Genomic DNA, 16,070 nt, shown 5'->3' with positions numbered 1-16,070 from the left:
CTGTTGTTTAACCATTCACCATTCTCCAGATAAGTAATTATCTGCATTGAAACAGTTAATAAGCCAAGGGAAAAAGCAAAAAAGCATGAAATGGCAGACTCAAGGGGTAAAAAAATATTAAAAGAAGAAATAAACAAAAAGGATCAATACATGATTAAAAATATTTTCAAACAAACAATGCTTTTTTAAGTTACAAAATAAAAAATGGTGACTGCAAATGGTGTGTGTAAATATTCACAATAGTTTTTATATTTGCACACACGGGTATCTTGGAAAAAAAACATGTTTCCTTATCCTATAGCATCAAGAGTGCCACAGCTAAAAACACAGCAGAGTGGAAAATGAATACAGTTACATAGAGACATCGCATTTTATGCACAAGAGTCGCTTACCTGTTTTCCAATAGCTCTCTTCCACAGAACGAAACAGACCCTACTGTAACAAGCTTTGTACATAAAGAAAATAAGCAAATTGGAAGCTTTGGCAGCTATTTCATTTAGATTCCAATTATCTATTTTATTTCTAATGCAGAAATAATGGCAAAAATATACACTGGAAGATTCTCCCAAAACTCACAGTATCTATATGTATGTGTATATATATGTGTGTGTATATATATATATACACACACACACACACAAGATAGGGGTCTTAGAGGATCTATGGAAGAGACTTTGGAAGCTGGAAGAACACTTTCACTTCCATGTAGTTAGAGCCTCTGCAGCGGCTAAATACAGGATTCTTCACTGCCGCTGGACTAGGAGTGAGAAAAGGAGGAAGCAAAGACTAGCGGGGGCCTGCCTACGCTACCTGCCTGCCTGCCCTCTGCAGCCACTCTGCCCGTGGCCTGCTTCCCCAGCTCTGGAGTCTGAGCAGTCTCGTACCAGTATAGATGAGAGTGGGAACAGACACAGAGAAGTTCTGAGTAAGTCGTGAGCCAGTAGCAGTGTGAATTGGGCTGTTGTGAGTCGAGCGGCATCCATGGCTTGGAGGATGAACCAGCGGAGACCTGAGGGAGTTTGTGGTCAAAGTGGAAGAAAAGAAAACAATACATACAACAGATAGCAAAGTTATGTTAAAACAGTTTAAAATGAGCTTTAGTTAGGGGAGAGGAATTATTTTTTTAATCCCTAGCATGCACAAAACAAGTTGAGATAAAAAAGAAGAGCTAGATATTAATTTGTTAGAAATCAGATTAATAAATTATGACTGTGAATAGAAAAACAGCAAGCAGAACTGTCAGTGGAATTAAATAAGAAAAAGACTATGATTTGGATTTTCAGTTACTTTAAAATGCCTGTTATTATTTTGATCATCACTGAGCTTACTGAACAGTATTTCAGGAAGAAAATACCCATAAAAATGAAAGTCAAATATGAAGTTCTTACACGGACTTTGAAACTGAGATATGAATAATTGCTAATATAATTAATTATATTTTTCTATAAAGAAAGTTTAATAACAGAACTGTTTCTGTCTAGAATATCAAGACTGGGGTACATTAGAATATGAAAAATGACAGCATAAAGATAAATAAGTGAATAGAATGTATATATATGTATATCCAATCATCCATATTTCTGCACACCAAATATCTACCTTAAAATCAGGTTACAATGGGAAGAAAACAAAGCAAAGGAACACTACTCTTAAAAAATAAAAACATTAAACAATATAAATGACTCTTCTGTAACTTTCAAACAGAAAATATTATTTAAACTTAAACAGAATTTATTTCAACTAAATTCTAAACTGAAACTTTGTAGGATATCAACTATATCTTGCAACAGATCACATCTATGTACAGGTAAAGATACATATTTAGACCAGATACACAGATATACATTCATCTATGACATTTAAAATTTTCACAAAGAAATTTAGCTGAAAGAGCAGTTTCAATGGATGGCCAAAAAGGAGAGAAAAAAAGGCATATTATATAATTAAGATTCCTGGACTTCATATAATCAATTATTTCACTGTGCAATTCCTTCCCTTATGTTTCTCCCAATGGGGAGAAACAAATAAGTGACTATACTCTGAAAAGCTCTCATGCTCCCATTTTTTAGAATTCAAATTAATAGTAGTTTAAGAGCCCAACTTTTCCTGGCCTTTCTTCCTTTTCCATCTCCCAGTAAACATTCCCAAGTCACAGTTTGTCAAGATTCAAACATGAGTTCTCATTAACTGGCAACAGTGGTCCTTTACAGACCATCTACTTTCTGAAAATATCACTGCTTTTACTGCAGGACAAATGTTTCTGCTTTTGTTGCTAACTTAAATTTTTAAGTGTTTAATGGATAAAAATCAAATATCTCATGGGTGACCAATTTCTATACAAGCAACTAAGTGAGGTTTTGTTTTTTTCTTTCTCTGCTCCAGAGACTAATGGTTAAAAAGTATAAGAATCAGTGCCATACAGAAGAGAAACTATAACTAAAAGCTCCTAAAAAGTACTTTTTAAAAAAGAGTAGGGAATTGATAAATCATATTTAAATGCACTTTCTACCATTAAGATAGTTCAACTAGGAAACACCAAAGAGATTTATACTCTGTAATACACTAAACATCTAAAATGAAAACAAACTGATGGAGTAGAACACATGGTTAATAAAAGCAAAATAAAATGAACACTGTTAAATGTTCAAATTATTACATCGAATTAAAATCCAAGCACAGTGGAAGGAGCATCACCATAATGTATTCTTGGAGCCCTAATTCTTATTGGTCTTATATGAGAGGTTGCCTTACAAGAATATGTCAGTGGTATTTCTTAACATTAAGTCCATTCAGACAAGAACATAATCCAAATTACCTTTATCAAATTCCTGTCTAGAATCAACAAAGTTAAAATTAAATAGCAAAGTAATACAATCAGATGACTCATAAAACAATTTTAAACTAGCACCCAAACTAATTCTTTATCAAAAAGACAAAGAAGCTGGTTGAAAGTGTTTTTTTTTTTTTAAATAACGTGACTTAAGTAATAAGATGCCATCAGAAAATCTTAATGAAGCCACTTAAATTCTTCATGGTGTGAATATCTGAAAATTTAAGGCAAATGGCTGCAACAAAATTAGAAAAAAGAGAAAACTTAGACAAGCTCAGGCTTACTATAAATGGAACTCTCCCTGAATGCAGGCAAAATGTATTTCTCTACTATCCATATATCATTTTAAGACAACAACAGGTACTGCAGCTTTATTTCCACTAAGTAATTTAGTGAAAAGAGGAAAACTTCAGACATCACAGTTGTAAAGGCCAGGCCCCTTCAGGCAGTACAGATAAAGCAGGAGGGTGGCGGAAGGAGGAGGGACCCAGGTCTTCAAGTAAATTTGCTATGGAAAGAAAAAAATCTCAATCCCCCAAAAGGTTATACCTGCCATCCAACTTCATCTATAGCATAAGGTAGTTCACAGCTTTTTTAAGACATATTTTAAATGGAATATAAAGCAAATTCACTCAATTTATTTAAAACAATTGCACTTATCAATACTTCTAAATAAAATTAGGTAGCATACGCAATACTGTCCTCCCTCTTGTGACTAAAATTTAATTCAAATAACTAAAGGTCAGCATAAAGAAATAATTAAAAAGAGTTAAGTTGAGACAAAGAGAAAAATTTCACCTTTATAAAGACTGTTTGAAAAAACATTGTGATTGCTTTCTAGGCAACCTCTCTTTACTGCTGAACTAGGAAACATTTTCGGTTTTTTTACTACAGAACTCTGACTCCCTGATGATGAAAGTCAGAGGTCAGCACACCACACAGTACAGACCAAATCCATCTTGCCATCCATTTTTCAAAAATAAGTAAGTTTTATTGGAATGAAAGACACACCCATTCATTTGCAAACTACTGTTGGCTGCTTTCTTGCAACAACAGCAAAGTTGAGTCCTTGCTATTCCCATTCTGGTCATTTACCAAAACAAGTTTTTTGACCTGTGATCTACAAGAATCTCTACAGCAATGGCTCTCAGTGGAAATACTATCAGCATTTTTAGTATAAAACAAGTCTTTGTTATATAAGTTGTCCCTTGCTCTGCAGAACAGGCAGCATTTCTGGTCTCCAACAGAATCATCCACCTTACCCCAGACATTACAACAGAAACTTTTCATTTCAAGTACTCCTTCTTGATAGCACCACCACCATGTTGAGAATCTCTGCCTTAAGCATAAACGATGACACATAAGCCAAATCAAGCCAACAGAAATGTTTTGTTGGATCAGATGGAGTTTTTTTTTTTTTAAATGTGAGACTCTAACTTCCTAAACTTCCTAAAGGTCAAAATCAACTAAACTTCCTAAAGGTCAAAATCACCAAATTCCTTTTTTTTAAATTTTTTTTGATAAATAAAGATCAAAACTATATGTCCAGTGCATGAAATATTTACTATCTATTTACTGTTTGGTCTTTTACAGAAAAAGTTTGCCAACATCTGCTCTATGTAGTGCCAGTATTCACCATTTAATTATACCCAATTATTTTATTTATATAAATTGCTTGACCTCTGTAGACACTGAAGTTTGAGACCCCTGAACAGGTCTCGTCCCTGCTGTCTATACTATGTTGCTAATAATATGCATAATTGGATTATGAGGTATGGGGTATTAACCATTTCCCATAAAACAAGTAAAATTCCCCACAATGCATAAAAGTTCATTTTATGCTTTAGGTACACAGTGCCTAAAGATGTAGAACAAGTTTAATTATACATTATTTAATATGAATTTCACAAGACAGTATAAAAAATACTAGAAAGATCTAAGTTTCAAATTGTGATAGTCATCTCTGATAAGTAAAATTGCCACAGGAAAAAATGTATTTTGAACAACTCTACTGTCCCAAATCAAATGAAAATATGTAAGCAAAAGATAAAAAGCTCCATAAGAACAATTCATCAATTCATACTTACTCCTTCATTTCTTTGGACGGGGAATTACATGCAGGAAGGAATGCTGCTGGGCTACTTAATTTATCCAGCGTACACGCTGTTCCTATGGCTCGTACCACTAACCCAGATTCGCCTTCCAGATCAAAACACTGTAAGTACCCAACAACCGCATTTCCTCTCATTTCAAGAACTTTTAAGCCAATCTTCCTCTGCAGTTCACCTACAAAAAAGGGAAGAAAATTCAGTCAGCTTTTTATCTGTATGTTTCAAAATACAAAGCTGGGTATGGTGGTGATTTGAAAGAGTTCAGAAAAATCACAGATTTTGAGAACTTGAAGGGAACCTAGAAGATTACCTGGTACATACTCCTATAGTCAAGGAGGTAAGATATTACTAGCTACATTTTACAGATGTGCTAAGTAAGGTTCACTCATTCGTGCATTCATTTACTAAATAATTTCTCACCGTATACTGTGCGCCTGGCATTCTTTTCTTCTGTGCTAGAGATACAGAGGGGAACAAGAAAGATAAAGCCCTAAAACTAGTGGGATTTACATACTAGGGGGAGAAACAGATAAAAAACAAGTAAACAAGTATTATATATAATATAAATAAAATACATAGAATATACAGCACATAATATACTCTAATATATTATAAATAAATATAATAAATTATATATTTCTTAATATGTAGACTAAATACAAAAAACATTTAATTAAATTAATATATTAACAGTAACATATTAAATATAACATGCATATGCATTCAAACATTAAATATTTAAATATTTAAAATTTCATCAATTATATTAAAAAATTATACATATTAAGTACATGTTTAATATACTTAATAATATATTAATAACTATAAATATATCTATATTTCTATTTAAATATGCAAATTTATTATAAACACATTTGTGTTTATTATCTGATATATATGAGAGAATGAATGTATGTGCGTGTGTGTGCGTATGCAGTCACACACACATACATATAAATACAAACTTTAGATGGAAATAAGTTCTTCAAAGGAAAATAAAGTAATGGGGTAAGAGTGGCAGGGGAGTAGGGGATAAAAGGAGGTATAAATTGTCAGAGAAGGACTATGAAAAGACATTTAAACAAAAAGCCTAGGGGCTTTCCTGGTGGCTCAGCAGTAAAGAATCTGCCCACAATACAGGAAAAATTATCTATTATGTAGGAGACGTGGGTTCAATCCCTGGGTTGGAAGAGTCCCTGGAGGAGGGCATGGCAACCCAGTCCAGTATTCTTGCCAGGATAATGCCATGGACAGAGGAGTCTGGTGGGCTGCAGTCCATGGGCTTGCAAAGAGTCAGACACCACTGAAGTAACTGAGCACGCACGCAAACAGGAAGCCTCAGAGAGATCACCTAAGCTCTGCATACAAATAAACACTCAAAGGAGGGAAACTACTTCCCTCTCTTCCACTTCATAAGCGCAATTTCCTTTCACCACCTAGAAAAAAGGAACCATAAGCTTCTGATTCAGATTTCTTGTTATAAGACAACAATGCACATGTGTTTAGCAGAATGGGGCCAAGGATAGGGAAACAGTCAGTTACAATTCAGTCTTCATTGTAAAGTTTTAGTAAAATGTCAAAAGGAAGTGAAGAATTCTCGAGGATTAAGTCAATCAGCCATGAAGTTATTATTATTATTTTTCAAATACCTGACATTAAAGAAATGAGCCTCTGTCTGGCCTCATTTGATGCCCTTGGCGTGCGAATTCGATCAATCCATTGATACTCTGGGTCTTCATTGACCACAAGTTCTTCTACAAATCCATGAATTATTACAGCTCTATAGCATTTTGGAATGGATGTTGCTGTTAAAAAAAATTATTTATTATGCTCTGTTTATCACAAAGTTAAATTCAACCCTTTAAAAATGTACAACTAGTTCTTACCTTGTGGATACATACTACAAGAACATCTTTGACTGTGATAACCTCAGTATAACCATAATAATACTTCCAATCAAACAACTGATTCTAATGATTCTTGATTAGAATAATATTAGAATATTATTATTCGAATAATATTAGAATAATCAAGAATCAATTGATTCTAATTGATTCTTCCAATCTATTGATTCTAATGATTATTCTTAGAAACAATAATTTTCTTTCATGAGGCTTCTCACCTTTCTCATATAAGCATAGTAGATACAAACTTTACTTTTATAATACAGAAAATAGCTACACACCATCTTAAGTAGTATTCAATACAGAATATAAAAAAAGTCAAAATTCAACTGAGCTAAGTAGGTATTATACAAAACATCAGAAAGCAAATAATGAATACCAAAAACCTCTAATTACTGGAAGCCCTTTTAAAAAGTTTAAAAACACCTCATAATGCAGCCTCAAAAATCACACCATTACCTTTCTGACTTAATCTGAGAAGTCCTACAGGTTTGTAGTTCCTAATAATCCATGGCTCCATGGCCAACTGGTTCAGTAGTCACTACACTACTTAACAGACTCATTCAATACTGAGAACAACAAAGCTCAGTGGATTTATCAAAAAGGGGAGAATTCGAGAATTCACGTTTTCTCAACCAATTAAAAAAATGCCATTAATATCAACATCTGGGAAACAAATCTGATAAGGTTACATGTGTGGCGTATTTACACTTAATTCATATAGGCTGTTCAAAATCAGACAATACTGACATGGAGCCATTTGTGGTGGAGTCATTAGTTTCAAGCCATTCATGTACCTTGAAACGAATTCAATTATTTAGGCGTTTTCAACCTTGTTAGTTCAGGCTGGCTATGAATTGCCCAGAACTGCTTAATTGCAACCCTATATTTCATGGCATTTGTAGGGCTCCATACCTGTAGGTGTTTATGTCGTTCTGGATAGTACCACGGTACTCCACTCCTATCTTTTAGCATCCTATACCAACATAAAATGCCACTGGATTTTTCTTTTTTGGGACAGTTAGTCAAAGCTTAATTATAGTCAGATCTTTTACACATTTGACAAAAATAACTTGTTCTAATTTATGAAAAAAATGTAATAGGCAATAAAATATTAATTTTTATAAAATAAGACAAATATGTGCAAATTATTTTAAGATTTTGTTGACTACTGGTACAAGAGTAAAACTCAAACCAGATGAGTAGCTTGCAATCTTCTCTATAAGTTAGTGTCCTGTAATTATGCTTTTTAAATAATTCTGCTTTTTAAAGCCATGTCAGACTTCTGCAAGATATACATGTCCATCCACCACAAATGGTTCCACATCTATATTGTCTGATTTTGAACAACCTATTTGAATTAGGTCTGAATATTCCACACATGTAGCCTCATCCAGTATGTTTCCCAAATGTAGATATTAATGGGATTTGTCTTCATTGATTGAGAAAGTGCAACAAGTTCTCTCCCCTCGTGTTGTCTCTGACCACTGACTACCTGCTGACATCAAGATAGCGTAGGCTATGTTCAAATACAGTATATCAGCTGTTTTATATCACAATGTTTTATATTACACATGGGCTCACACCTAGTTTAAGAATGCACTGATTTTCTTTCAGCATGTAGCCTGGATGAACTGTGGGCTCATTATATATCAGTTTGGGTTTATTCCCTTAATTATTGCATTTGGAGTTAAGACTGTACCAAATGCTAGCACACTTTGCATTCCCATATCTAATTTCTCTAAGGCTGAATTAATTTGTTGCATTGCAGGAAAAAACTTTTCACCTTTATCTTCAATCTTGTTTCCAGTCCTTCTTAAATATTTCTTATGTAGTGCTTTACCAATCAATTCTCCACCTCAAACCCAGTATCACTAAACATAAGGTTTAAGTAAATATTCTCTCATTAACATATGGATTCTTCTTTAAAAATTCTGAAAAAGATTCAAAAATCCTCACCTGTTACTCTTTCTAATGGTGTTAAGTACTGTAACCCGCAGTGACTAATGTGATTCCTTCTAATCACGCTCTGTGGGCCTGGGCGGAGGCTGGCATAGAGACTAGAGAAGTCAGGGAAGGGGGGAACAACCAAAGGCAGCCTCCCTGTAGGCCACAGGGACATCGTCATGACAACCACATGCACAGACATGCCCTACTGGATTTTTCTAGAAAAAACTTTCTATGAACTTGTGAAAATTGGCTATCATCTACTTTAAAATCAGATAAGTTTCCAGAACTACAGCAATTAGTTTTGAAAAACTAGCAATTTTCTCTTTGACATTAAGACCAAAGTATAAATAGGTTTTCTGTCAGCCTTCTGAAATATTAATTTGATTTCTCACACTTAACGTATTTATTAATACATTTTCATATTTATTAATATAAATATGTATAAATTAACAAAATTTCTCATATTTATTAATAAATGCATTAAATTTCCTGTCAAATGAGTAATAAAATATATTTACTTACTGCAAAAGAATTTGACTCCACATGATGACTGCCTGAATCGATTTAAATCATTGAAGAGGTCTACTTTGACAACTACATTGATTTCCCCACGGATACCTGTAATTTCAAAAGGAAAATCAAGTTTCTACCTTTAGAAAATAAAGTATAATTAAATAATCAGCAAATAAATGCCAATTAATGATTTTAAAATAATGTATCGATCATAATAGCAATGCTAACCTTGTTTCCTAATTATTTTTGTTCTACAGATGCTCTAAGTAAATATTGTTCCCAACTTATTTTACCATTTTAAATATCAGTAAAAATACAGAATATGAATAATGTCACAATACACACAAATCTCATCAAATATCTTACTTCTTATAATAAACTACTATCGATGGAATTGCCAGATCAAAAATGTAAAATAGGCAAAAAGTACAAGACTGTAGGCAGAAGTATCTGCCAGTTTCTTATGGGTCCATCTGCCCTTTTAAAGAGATGACATTATTTTTAGGTTAGTGGTTCTCAACTTTTTGATCACTGGGCCCCTCTAATCTCAAAAACTATTGAGGATCTCAAAGAGTCTTTGTCTATGTGGGTCAAAACCTATCTTCAATATTTACCATGTTACAAATCTAAACTGAGAATTCAGAAAAATATTTACTTATTACTTCATTTAAACAGGAAATCTATGTCAAAATAAACATTTTTATAAAAATAACTATATTTTGAAAAACAAAAAAATGTTTAATGATAAGAATGGCATTACATTTTTTCGAACCTTTATAGTGCGTAACTTAATGAAATATTTAGATTCTCATTTCTGCTCTGCATTCAGTGTGTGGTAACATGATATTATCATCAGATCACATCAGATCAGATCAGTCGCTCAGTCATGTCCGACTCTTTGCGACCCCATGAATCGCAGCACACCAGGCCTCTCTGTCCATCACCAACTCCCGGAGTTCACCGAGACTCACGTCCATCGAGTCAGTGATGCCATCCAGCCATCTCATCCTCTGTTGTCCCCTTCTCCTCTTGCCCCCAATCCCTCCCACCATCAGAGTCTTTTCCAATGAGTCAACTCTTCGCATGAGGTAGCCAAAGTACTGGAGTTTCAGCTTTAGCATCATTCCTTCCAAAGAAATCCCAGGGCTGATCTCCTTCAGAATGGACTGGTTGGATCTCCTTGCAGTCCAAGGGACTCTCAAGAGTCTTCTCCAACACCACAGTTCAAAAGCATCAATTCTTCGGCGCTCAGCCTTCTTCACAGTCCAACTCTCACATCCATACATGACCACAGGAAAAACCATAGCCTTGACTAGACGAACCTTTGTTGGCAAAGTAATGTCTCTGCTTTTGCATATGCTATCTAAGATACCTCTAGAAAGCTCCATTGTACCCTCCTAAGAAAATGAGGCTAAAAACGGCAAATGACATACATGTAAGTATCATGCCGAAAACAGTTCTCATCTCACTTCTCAGGGCCTGTGAAAGTATCTCAGGGACACACAGATGTCCCTAGACCATACTTTGAGAACTTTACTTTAGGTAACAAAAAGCCTTTGAACACTTTTCTTCCTTTCAAGAATTTTTACAAAGTTTCAAAATCATTCATTTTAAAGTATGCTTTAGAAACAGAGTACTAATATTAGATGATTTTCAAATGATGTATTTGCTTATTATATTGCACAAATTCAGCAAGCATTATTCCAAATTACAGTCAGAAAAGTTACAACTCTACCAACAATACATACTACCACATGTCTATTAAAACAAAAGTCATATTTTTAAAAAAACCAAATTTAGCACAAAAGTCTTTAAGATAAATTAAAAGATTGTGAGGACTTCCCTGGTGGTCCAGTGATTAAGTATAGGCCTGCCAATGGGGACATGGGTTCAAATCCCTGGTCCAGGAAGACCCCATATGACACCCAGGGCAACACCCATGCACCACAACTGCTGAGCCTGAGCTCTGGAACCCATGAGCCACAACCACTGAAGCCCGGGCACCTGGAGCCCATGCTCCATAACAACAGAGAAGCCCTCACTTACCTCAACTAGAGAAAAGCCCACGCAGCAACAAAGACCTGGCACGACCAAAAATAATTTTGAAGATTTAATTTTTTAAAAAACATCGTGACTTATTTTCTTAAAATGTACTGCTTACCGTGAATGGTATCATAAATTGGAAACCATCCTGAGATGACAGTTGCAGCCTCACTGTAGAGTAAAGGATCAATGTCAATGTACACTTTACCAATGGCATCGTTTGCACTATATGTATCATGGTCAAGAACTGTGATCTGGAGAGGTTCATCTTGTAAATCTTCATCATCCACCTAAAAAAGGATACTTTAAAAGTTAAATCTTATAATAAAAATATAATAAAAATCTTCATTACCATAAATGTATGCATAATGTAGAAGATTACTTATCTCTGGGGAAAAAAAAAATCACACAGATTTATCTCCAAGTAAAGGTAGAGAGACTAGTCATCAGAGAAATGCAGAAGAAAACCAATGAGATACCACCTCACATTTACATTCTTTGTATTAAAATGGTCATCAAGTCTGGTGAAGTCTACCTCAAAAATCTACATATCTTCCTTTGGTACAGTTCAAAGTAAAAAAATGCAAATGAGCCTTAGCCATAAGAAATCAAACTCACCTCATTCATAATAAAAATGCACATTAAAATTATATAATAATGTATATAATTTATAGGATAATTTATATAATTAAATTATCCTTCCTATTAGGATGACTTACATTTTTAAAATAAATAAATATGGACAAGAATATGGAAAAACTGAAACTCTCAAGACATGCTGGTGGGAATGCAAAATGGTGCAACCACTGTGGAAAAGTTTGGCAGTTCTTTAAAAAGCTAAACACAGAAATTACCATATGACTCACCCACTCCACTTCTAGGTATATATCCAAAAGAACTGAAAACAAAGATTCAAACAGATCCTTGTATACCAGTGTTCACTGGTGTGGCATTAGTCACAACAGCCAAAAGGCAGAAACAAATCCAAGTGTTCAACAACAGATAAAGAGAATAAACAAAATATGGTATGTTCATAAGATGAAATATTATTCCGCCATAAAAAGAAATGAAATTTGGATACACACTGCACAACACAGATGAACCCTGAAAACATCATGTTAAGTGAAAGAAGCCACACACAAAAGGACAAATACTTATGATTCCACTTACATGAAATACTTACATAGGCAACTTCAGAGACAGAGAGTAGATGAGAGGCTACAAGGGGCAGGGGAGAGGAGGGCATAGGGAGTTGGTGCTGAATGAGTGGTTTCTCTGAAGTGACCAAAAAGTTTTGGAAATAGTGGTGATGCTTGCGTATCATTGTATGCAGGTAAATGCAATTAATGCTGTTGTATTGTACACTTAAAAATGGTTAAAATGGTAATATTTATGACATATTTTTACAAAATTCAAAAACTTTTAATCTATACACAGTGCATATGTGTTTTTTGGTATATGCTAAAATCCAGAGGAAAATTATTACATAATAATATAATACCTTTTTAATCTGGGCTCTCCTATTCATACACCATTTTTCTAAACTGTAACATAATTTTTTTGAAAATTCAATATTCGTAGGGCTTCCCACAGAGAAATCAATGGCACCCCACTCCAGTACTCTTGCCTGGAAAATCCCATGGACGGAGAAGCCTGGTAGGCTGCAGTCCATGGGGTCGCTAAGAGTCGGACATGACTAAGCGACTTCACTTTCACTTTTCACTTTCATGCATTGAAGAAGGAAATGGCAACCCACTCCAGTGTTCTTGCCTGGAGAATCCCAGGGATGGGGGAGCCTGGTGGGCTGCCATTGGGCTGCCATCTCTGGGGTCGCACAGAGTCGGACATGACTGAAGCGACTTAGCAGCAGCAGGGCTTCCCAGCTGGCACTAGTGGTAAAGAATATACCTGCCAATGCAGGAGATGCAGGTTTGATCACTGGGTTGAGAAGATGCCCTGGAAGATGCAACCCACTGCAGTAATCTTACCTGGAGAATCCCATGGGCAGAGGCCAATGGGGCCGAAAAGAGACACAATTGAGTGACTGAGCACACACACAGGAAATATTTTCCTGGTGTACAAAAACTACATTACCTGAAATAAAAGGTAGTGCAATCATTCCTGGAGAGAGGAGAAAAAAGGGTCATATCAAAAATACACACACAAAAAATGCTGACATTTAAAAACTTACCTCAAATTTAAACCACTCTGAGTTCCACTGAGGGTTGAGGGACTTGAGATACACATCTGTTTTAAAGGTAGTATTACCAAATTTTACCTAAAAACAAATGAGAAATAATTCAAATATAAAGATCAAAAATGTGAATAAAAATAAAATTTAACGTCAGCTAAGCAATGGGAAGATTAACCATGCAGGGGGAAAAAGACAACTATCCCTGAGATGAAAGGGGAGAAAATAGGATAGGCCCAGGTAAGTTGATAGATTACACCTGGGAACAAGGGCTTGCCCACTGTTCTGTTTGACTAGCTCTGCCGATCCCTGGGTCAGGAAGATCCCCTGGAGGAGGGCATGGCAACCCACTCCAGTATTCTTGCCTGGAGACTCCCCAAGGACAGAGGAGCCTGGTAGGCTACAGTCCACGGGGGTCATAAAGAGTAGGACACAACTGAGTGATGAAGCACAGCACGGCATGGGGAAATTAAAATCAGACCATTATGTCAGTGTGAGAGCTTCCCTGGTGGCTGAGTCTGTAAAGAATCCACCTGCAATGCAGGAGACCCAAGTTCAATCCCTAGTCGGTAAGATCTCCTGGAGAAAGAAATGGCAACCCACTCTACTATTCTTGCCTGGAAAATCCCAGGACAGAGGAGCCTGGTGGGCTACAGTCCATGAGGCCACAAGTGTGGCACAAGACTTAGTGGCTAATCCACCACCAAGTCCGTATGGAGGAAGTACTCAACACGGCGTTCACTAAACAGGAGCTTAAACAAAAGAGGAAAGTCTTAAGGGTGGAGGACCAGCAAAACAAATCAGAAGGTAAAAAGGACAACTGTCTTACCAGCTTATCAAGGGAATCCAGAACTACAGCCTATTATTACAGGAACTTGGTAACATATACTCCCCTATTTTCTTACTTCCTCATATTTGTTATTTTTTTTAATCTTTACTTGTGTATACATCGGTTCAGTTCAGTCGCTCAGTCGTGTCCAACTCTTCGCGACCCCATGAATCGCAGAACGCCAGGCCTCCCTGTCCATCACCAACTCCCGGAGTTCACTCAGACTCATGTGCATCGAGTCAGTGATGCCATCCAGCCATCTCATCCTCTGTCGTCCCCTTCTCCTCCTGCCTCCAATCCCTCCCAGCATCAGTGATCAGCAATAACTATGGTCATTATGGGTTTTATGTTCCTACGTCAGGGGACAATAAAAGGGGTTGGATGGGGAGTCTATCTGGTTTCACAGTCAGTCTTGGTGGGCACTAAATCAAAAAGAAAAAGTAAATAAGGAAATGAAGAAGACGGAAAGCAGGCTAAATCCCTGGGACATTTCTAACAAAGAATGGAGATTGTGAAACCTTAGACTGGACTTGAGAAGCGGTCAGGAAGCTTAAGAGCAAAACAGATAAGAAACTACTTCCTAGACTGTCTCATCTTTCCTAAATTTGATCTTGCCAAGCTCTTTCCCAGTTCTATCAGTTTTCACCAGTGTGTATGTCCCACCCTCAAAATTCACTAAAGGTTTATCCCAATACCCAATAAAGAATTTTGCACATTGTAGATACTCAGGAAATGTTGGTTCAGTCAGATTACCCATGAAATCTCCTTTCCTCCCTGACTGACAATCCTACTTTTGGTATTATAATGCTGGCAGACATTAATGTTTAATCAGTCCAGAAAATATTCTAAAAGCAAAATACCCAAAACTATAGTCATTATCTTCTGTACATTTTATCACACAATTTAAATTATCAGGGATGATACCCACCATTTTGTACCTAGGTAGTTGCATCAGAGAGTAGAAAAAGTTTAAGAAATTACACAAAAATAGTAAGTTCTTGCACGGTGAGTGCGCTTAGTTGCTCAGTCGTGTCCCACTCTGCGATCCCATGAACTGTAGCCAGCCAGGCTCCTCTGTTCATGGAATTTTCCAGGCAAGAATACTGATTTGCCATTTCCTACTCCATCACGCTTGGTAAGGACTATGATAAATAAGAAAACTGAGAAAAAGGATTTGCCAACATGTCACAAACAGCTAATTTCCTTGATTTCTAACAAGTTCCTACAAAGCAGTAAGAAAAAGATCAATAAACCAACTGAAAAAAAGAAATTCAAAGAAATGGAACGTAGATGTCTTTTTAATATATCAAAAGATGAAAACAAACTAAACCAACACGTTGACTGCTTGGGTTGGTAGAGGTCCAAAGTCCGAAAAAACAGTGTGAGTGTTTCATACTCGTACTCTTGTTGCTGTAAGTGCAACTCTGAACAATCTTCACAAAGTGCAATCTGACAACAGTTATCAAAATGTTAAATGCCCATACCCTTTAAACTCATACAGAGATGCACAATGACATATACAAGCAGCATGATGGTGGCAAATGACTGGAAGTAACCTAGATGTCCATCAATTGGGAACTGGCTAAATCAAGTATGGGAAAGCTGCATGATGCAGTGCTAAAGAGAAAAATGAAGCCGTTCTCCAAACACTAGTACAGAACAATGTCTAAGGGCCCAGGTTTGATCCCTGGTCGGGGAA

At 35.9% G+C, this 16,070-nt stretch overlaps 1 protein-coding gene across 16 annotated transcripts in view; it reads right to left on the bottom strand.

Moving 5' to 3' along the window:
* Positions 1-16,070, bottom strand: part of C2CD5 (C2 calcium dependent domain containing 5) — a 91,802-nt gene that overhangs the window by 65,191 nt on the left and 10,541 nt on the right. For 11 of the 16 annotated variants that reach the window (XR_009494401.1, XM_059886445.1, XM_059886433.1 and 8 more), the window contains exons 3-7: positions 13,543-13,629; positions 11,470-11,641; positions 9,318-9,413; positions 6,591-6,746; positions 4,918-5,116 (exon numbers count right to left, since the gene is read on the bottom strand). Coding sequence is in view for 15 of the 16 variants with exons in the window: in XM_059886445.1 (XP_059742428.1) it covers positions 4,918-5,116; positions 6,591-6,746; positions 9,318-9,413; positions 11,470-11,641; positions 13,543-13,629 (710 nt within the window). In the remaining variant the exon portion in view is untranslated. Of the gene's footprint in view, positions 1-884; positions 1,010-4,917; positions 5,117-6,590; positions 6,747-9,317; positions 9,414-11,469; positions 11,642-13,542; positions 13,630-16,070 lie in introns of those variants that run through there. The other 5 variants (XM_059886435.1, XM_059886440.1, XM_059886436.1 and 2 more) reach the window with 2 other exon arrangements.

Source organism: Bos taurus, chromosome 5, assembly GCF_002263795.3.
Source record: "Bos taurus isolate L1 Dominette 01449 registration number 42190680 breed Hereford chromosome 5, ARS-UCD2.0, whole genome shotgun sequence".
Taxonomy (NCBI): Eukaryota; Metazoa; Chordata; class Mammalia; order Artiodactyla; family Bovidae; genus Bos; species Bos taurus.
This window is presented reverse-complemented; position numbering and strand designations above follow the sequence as displayed.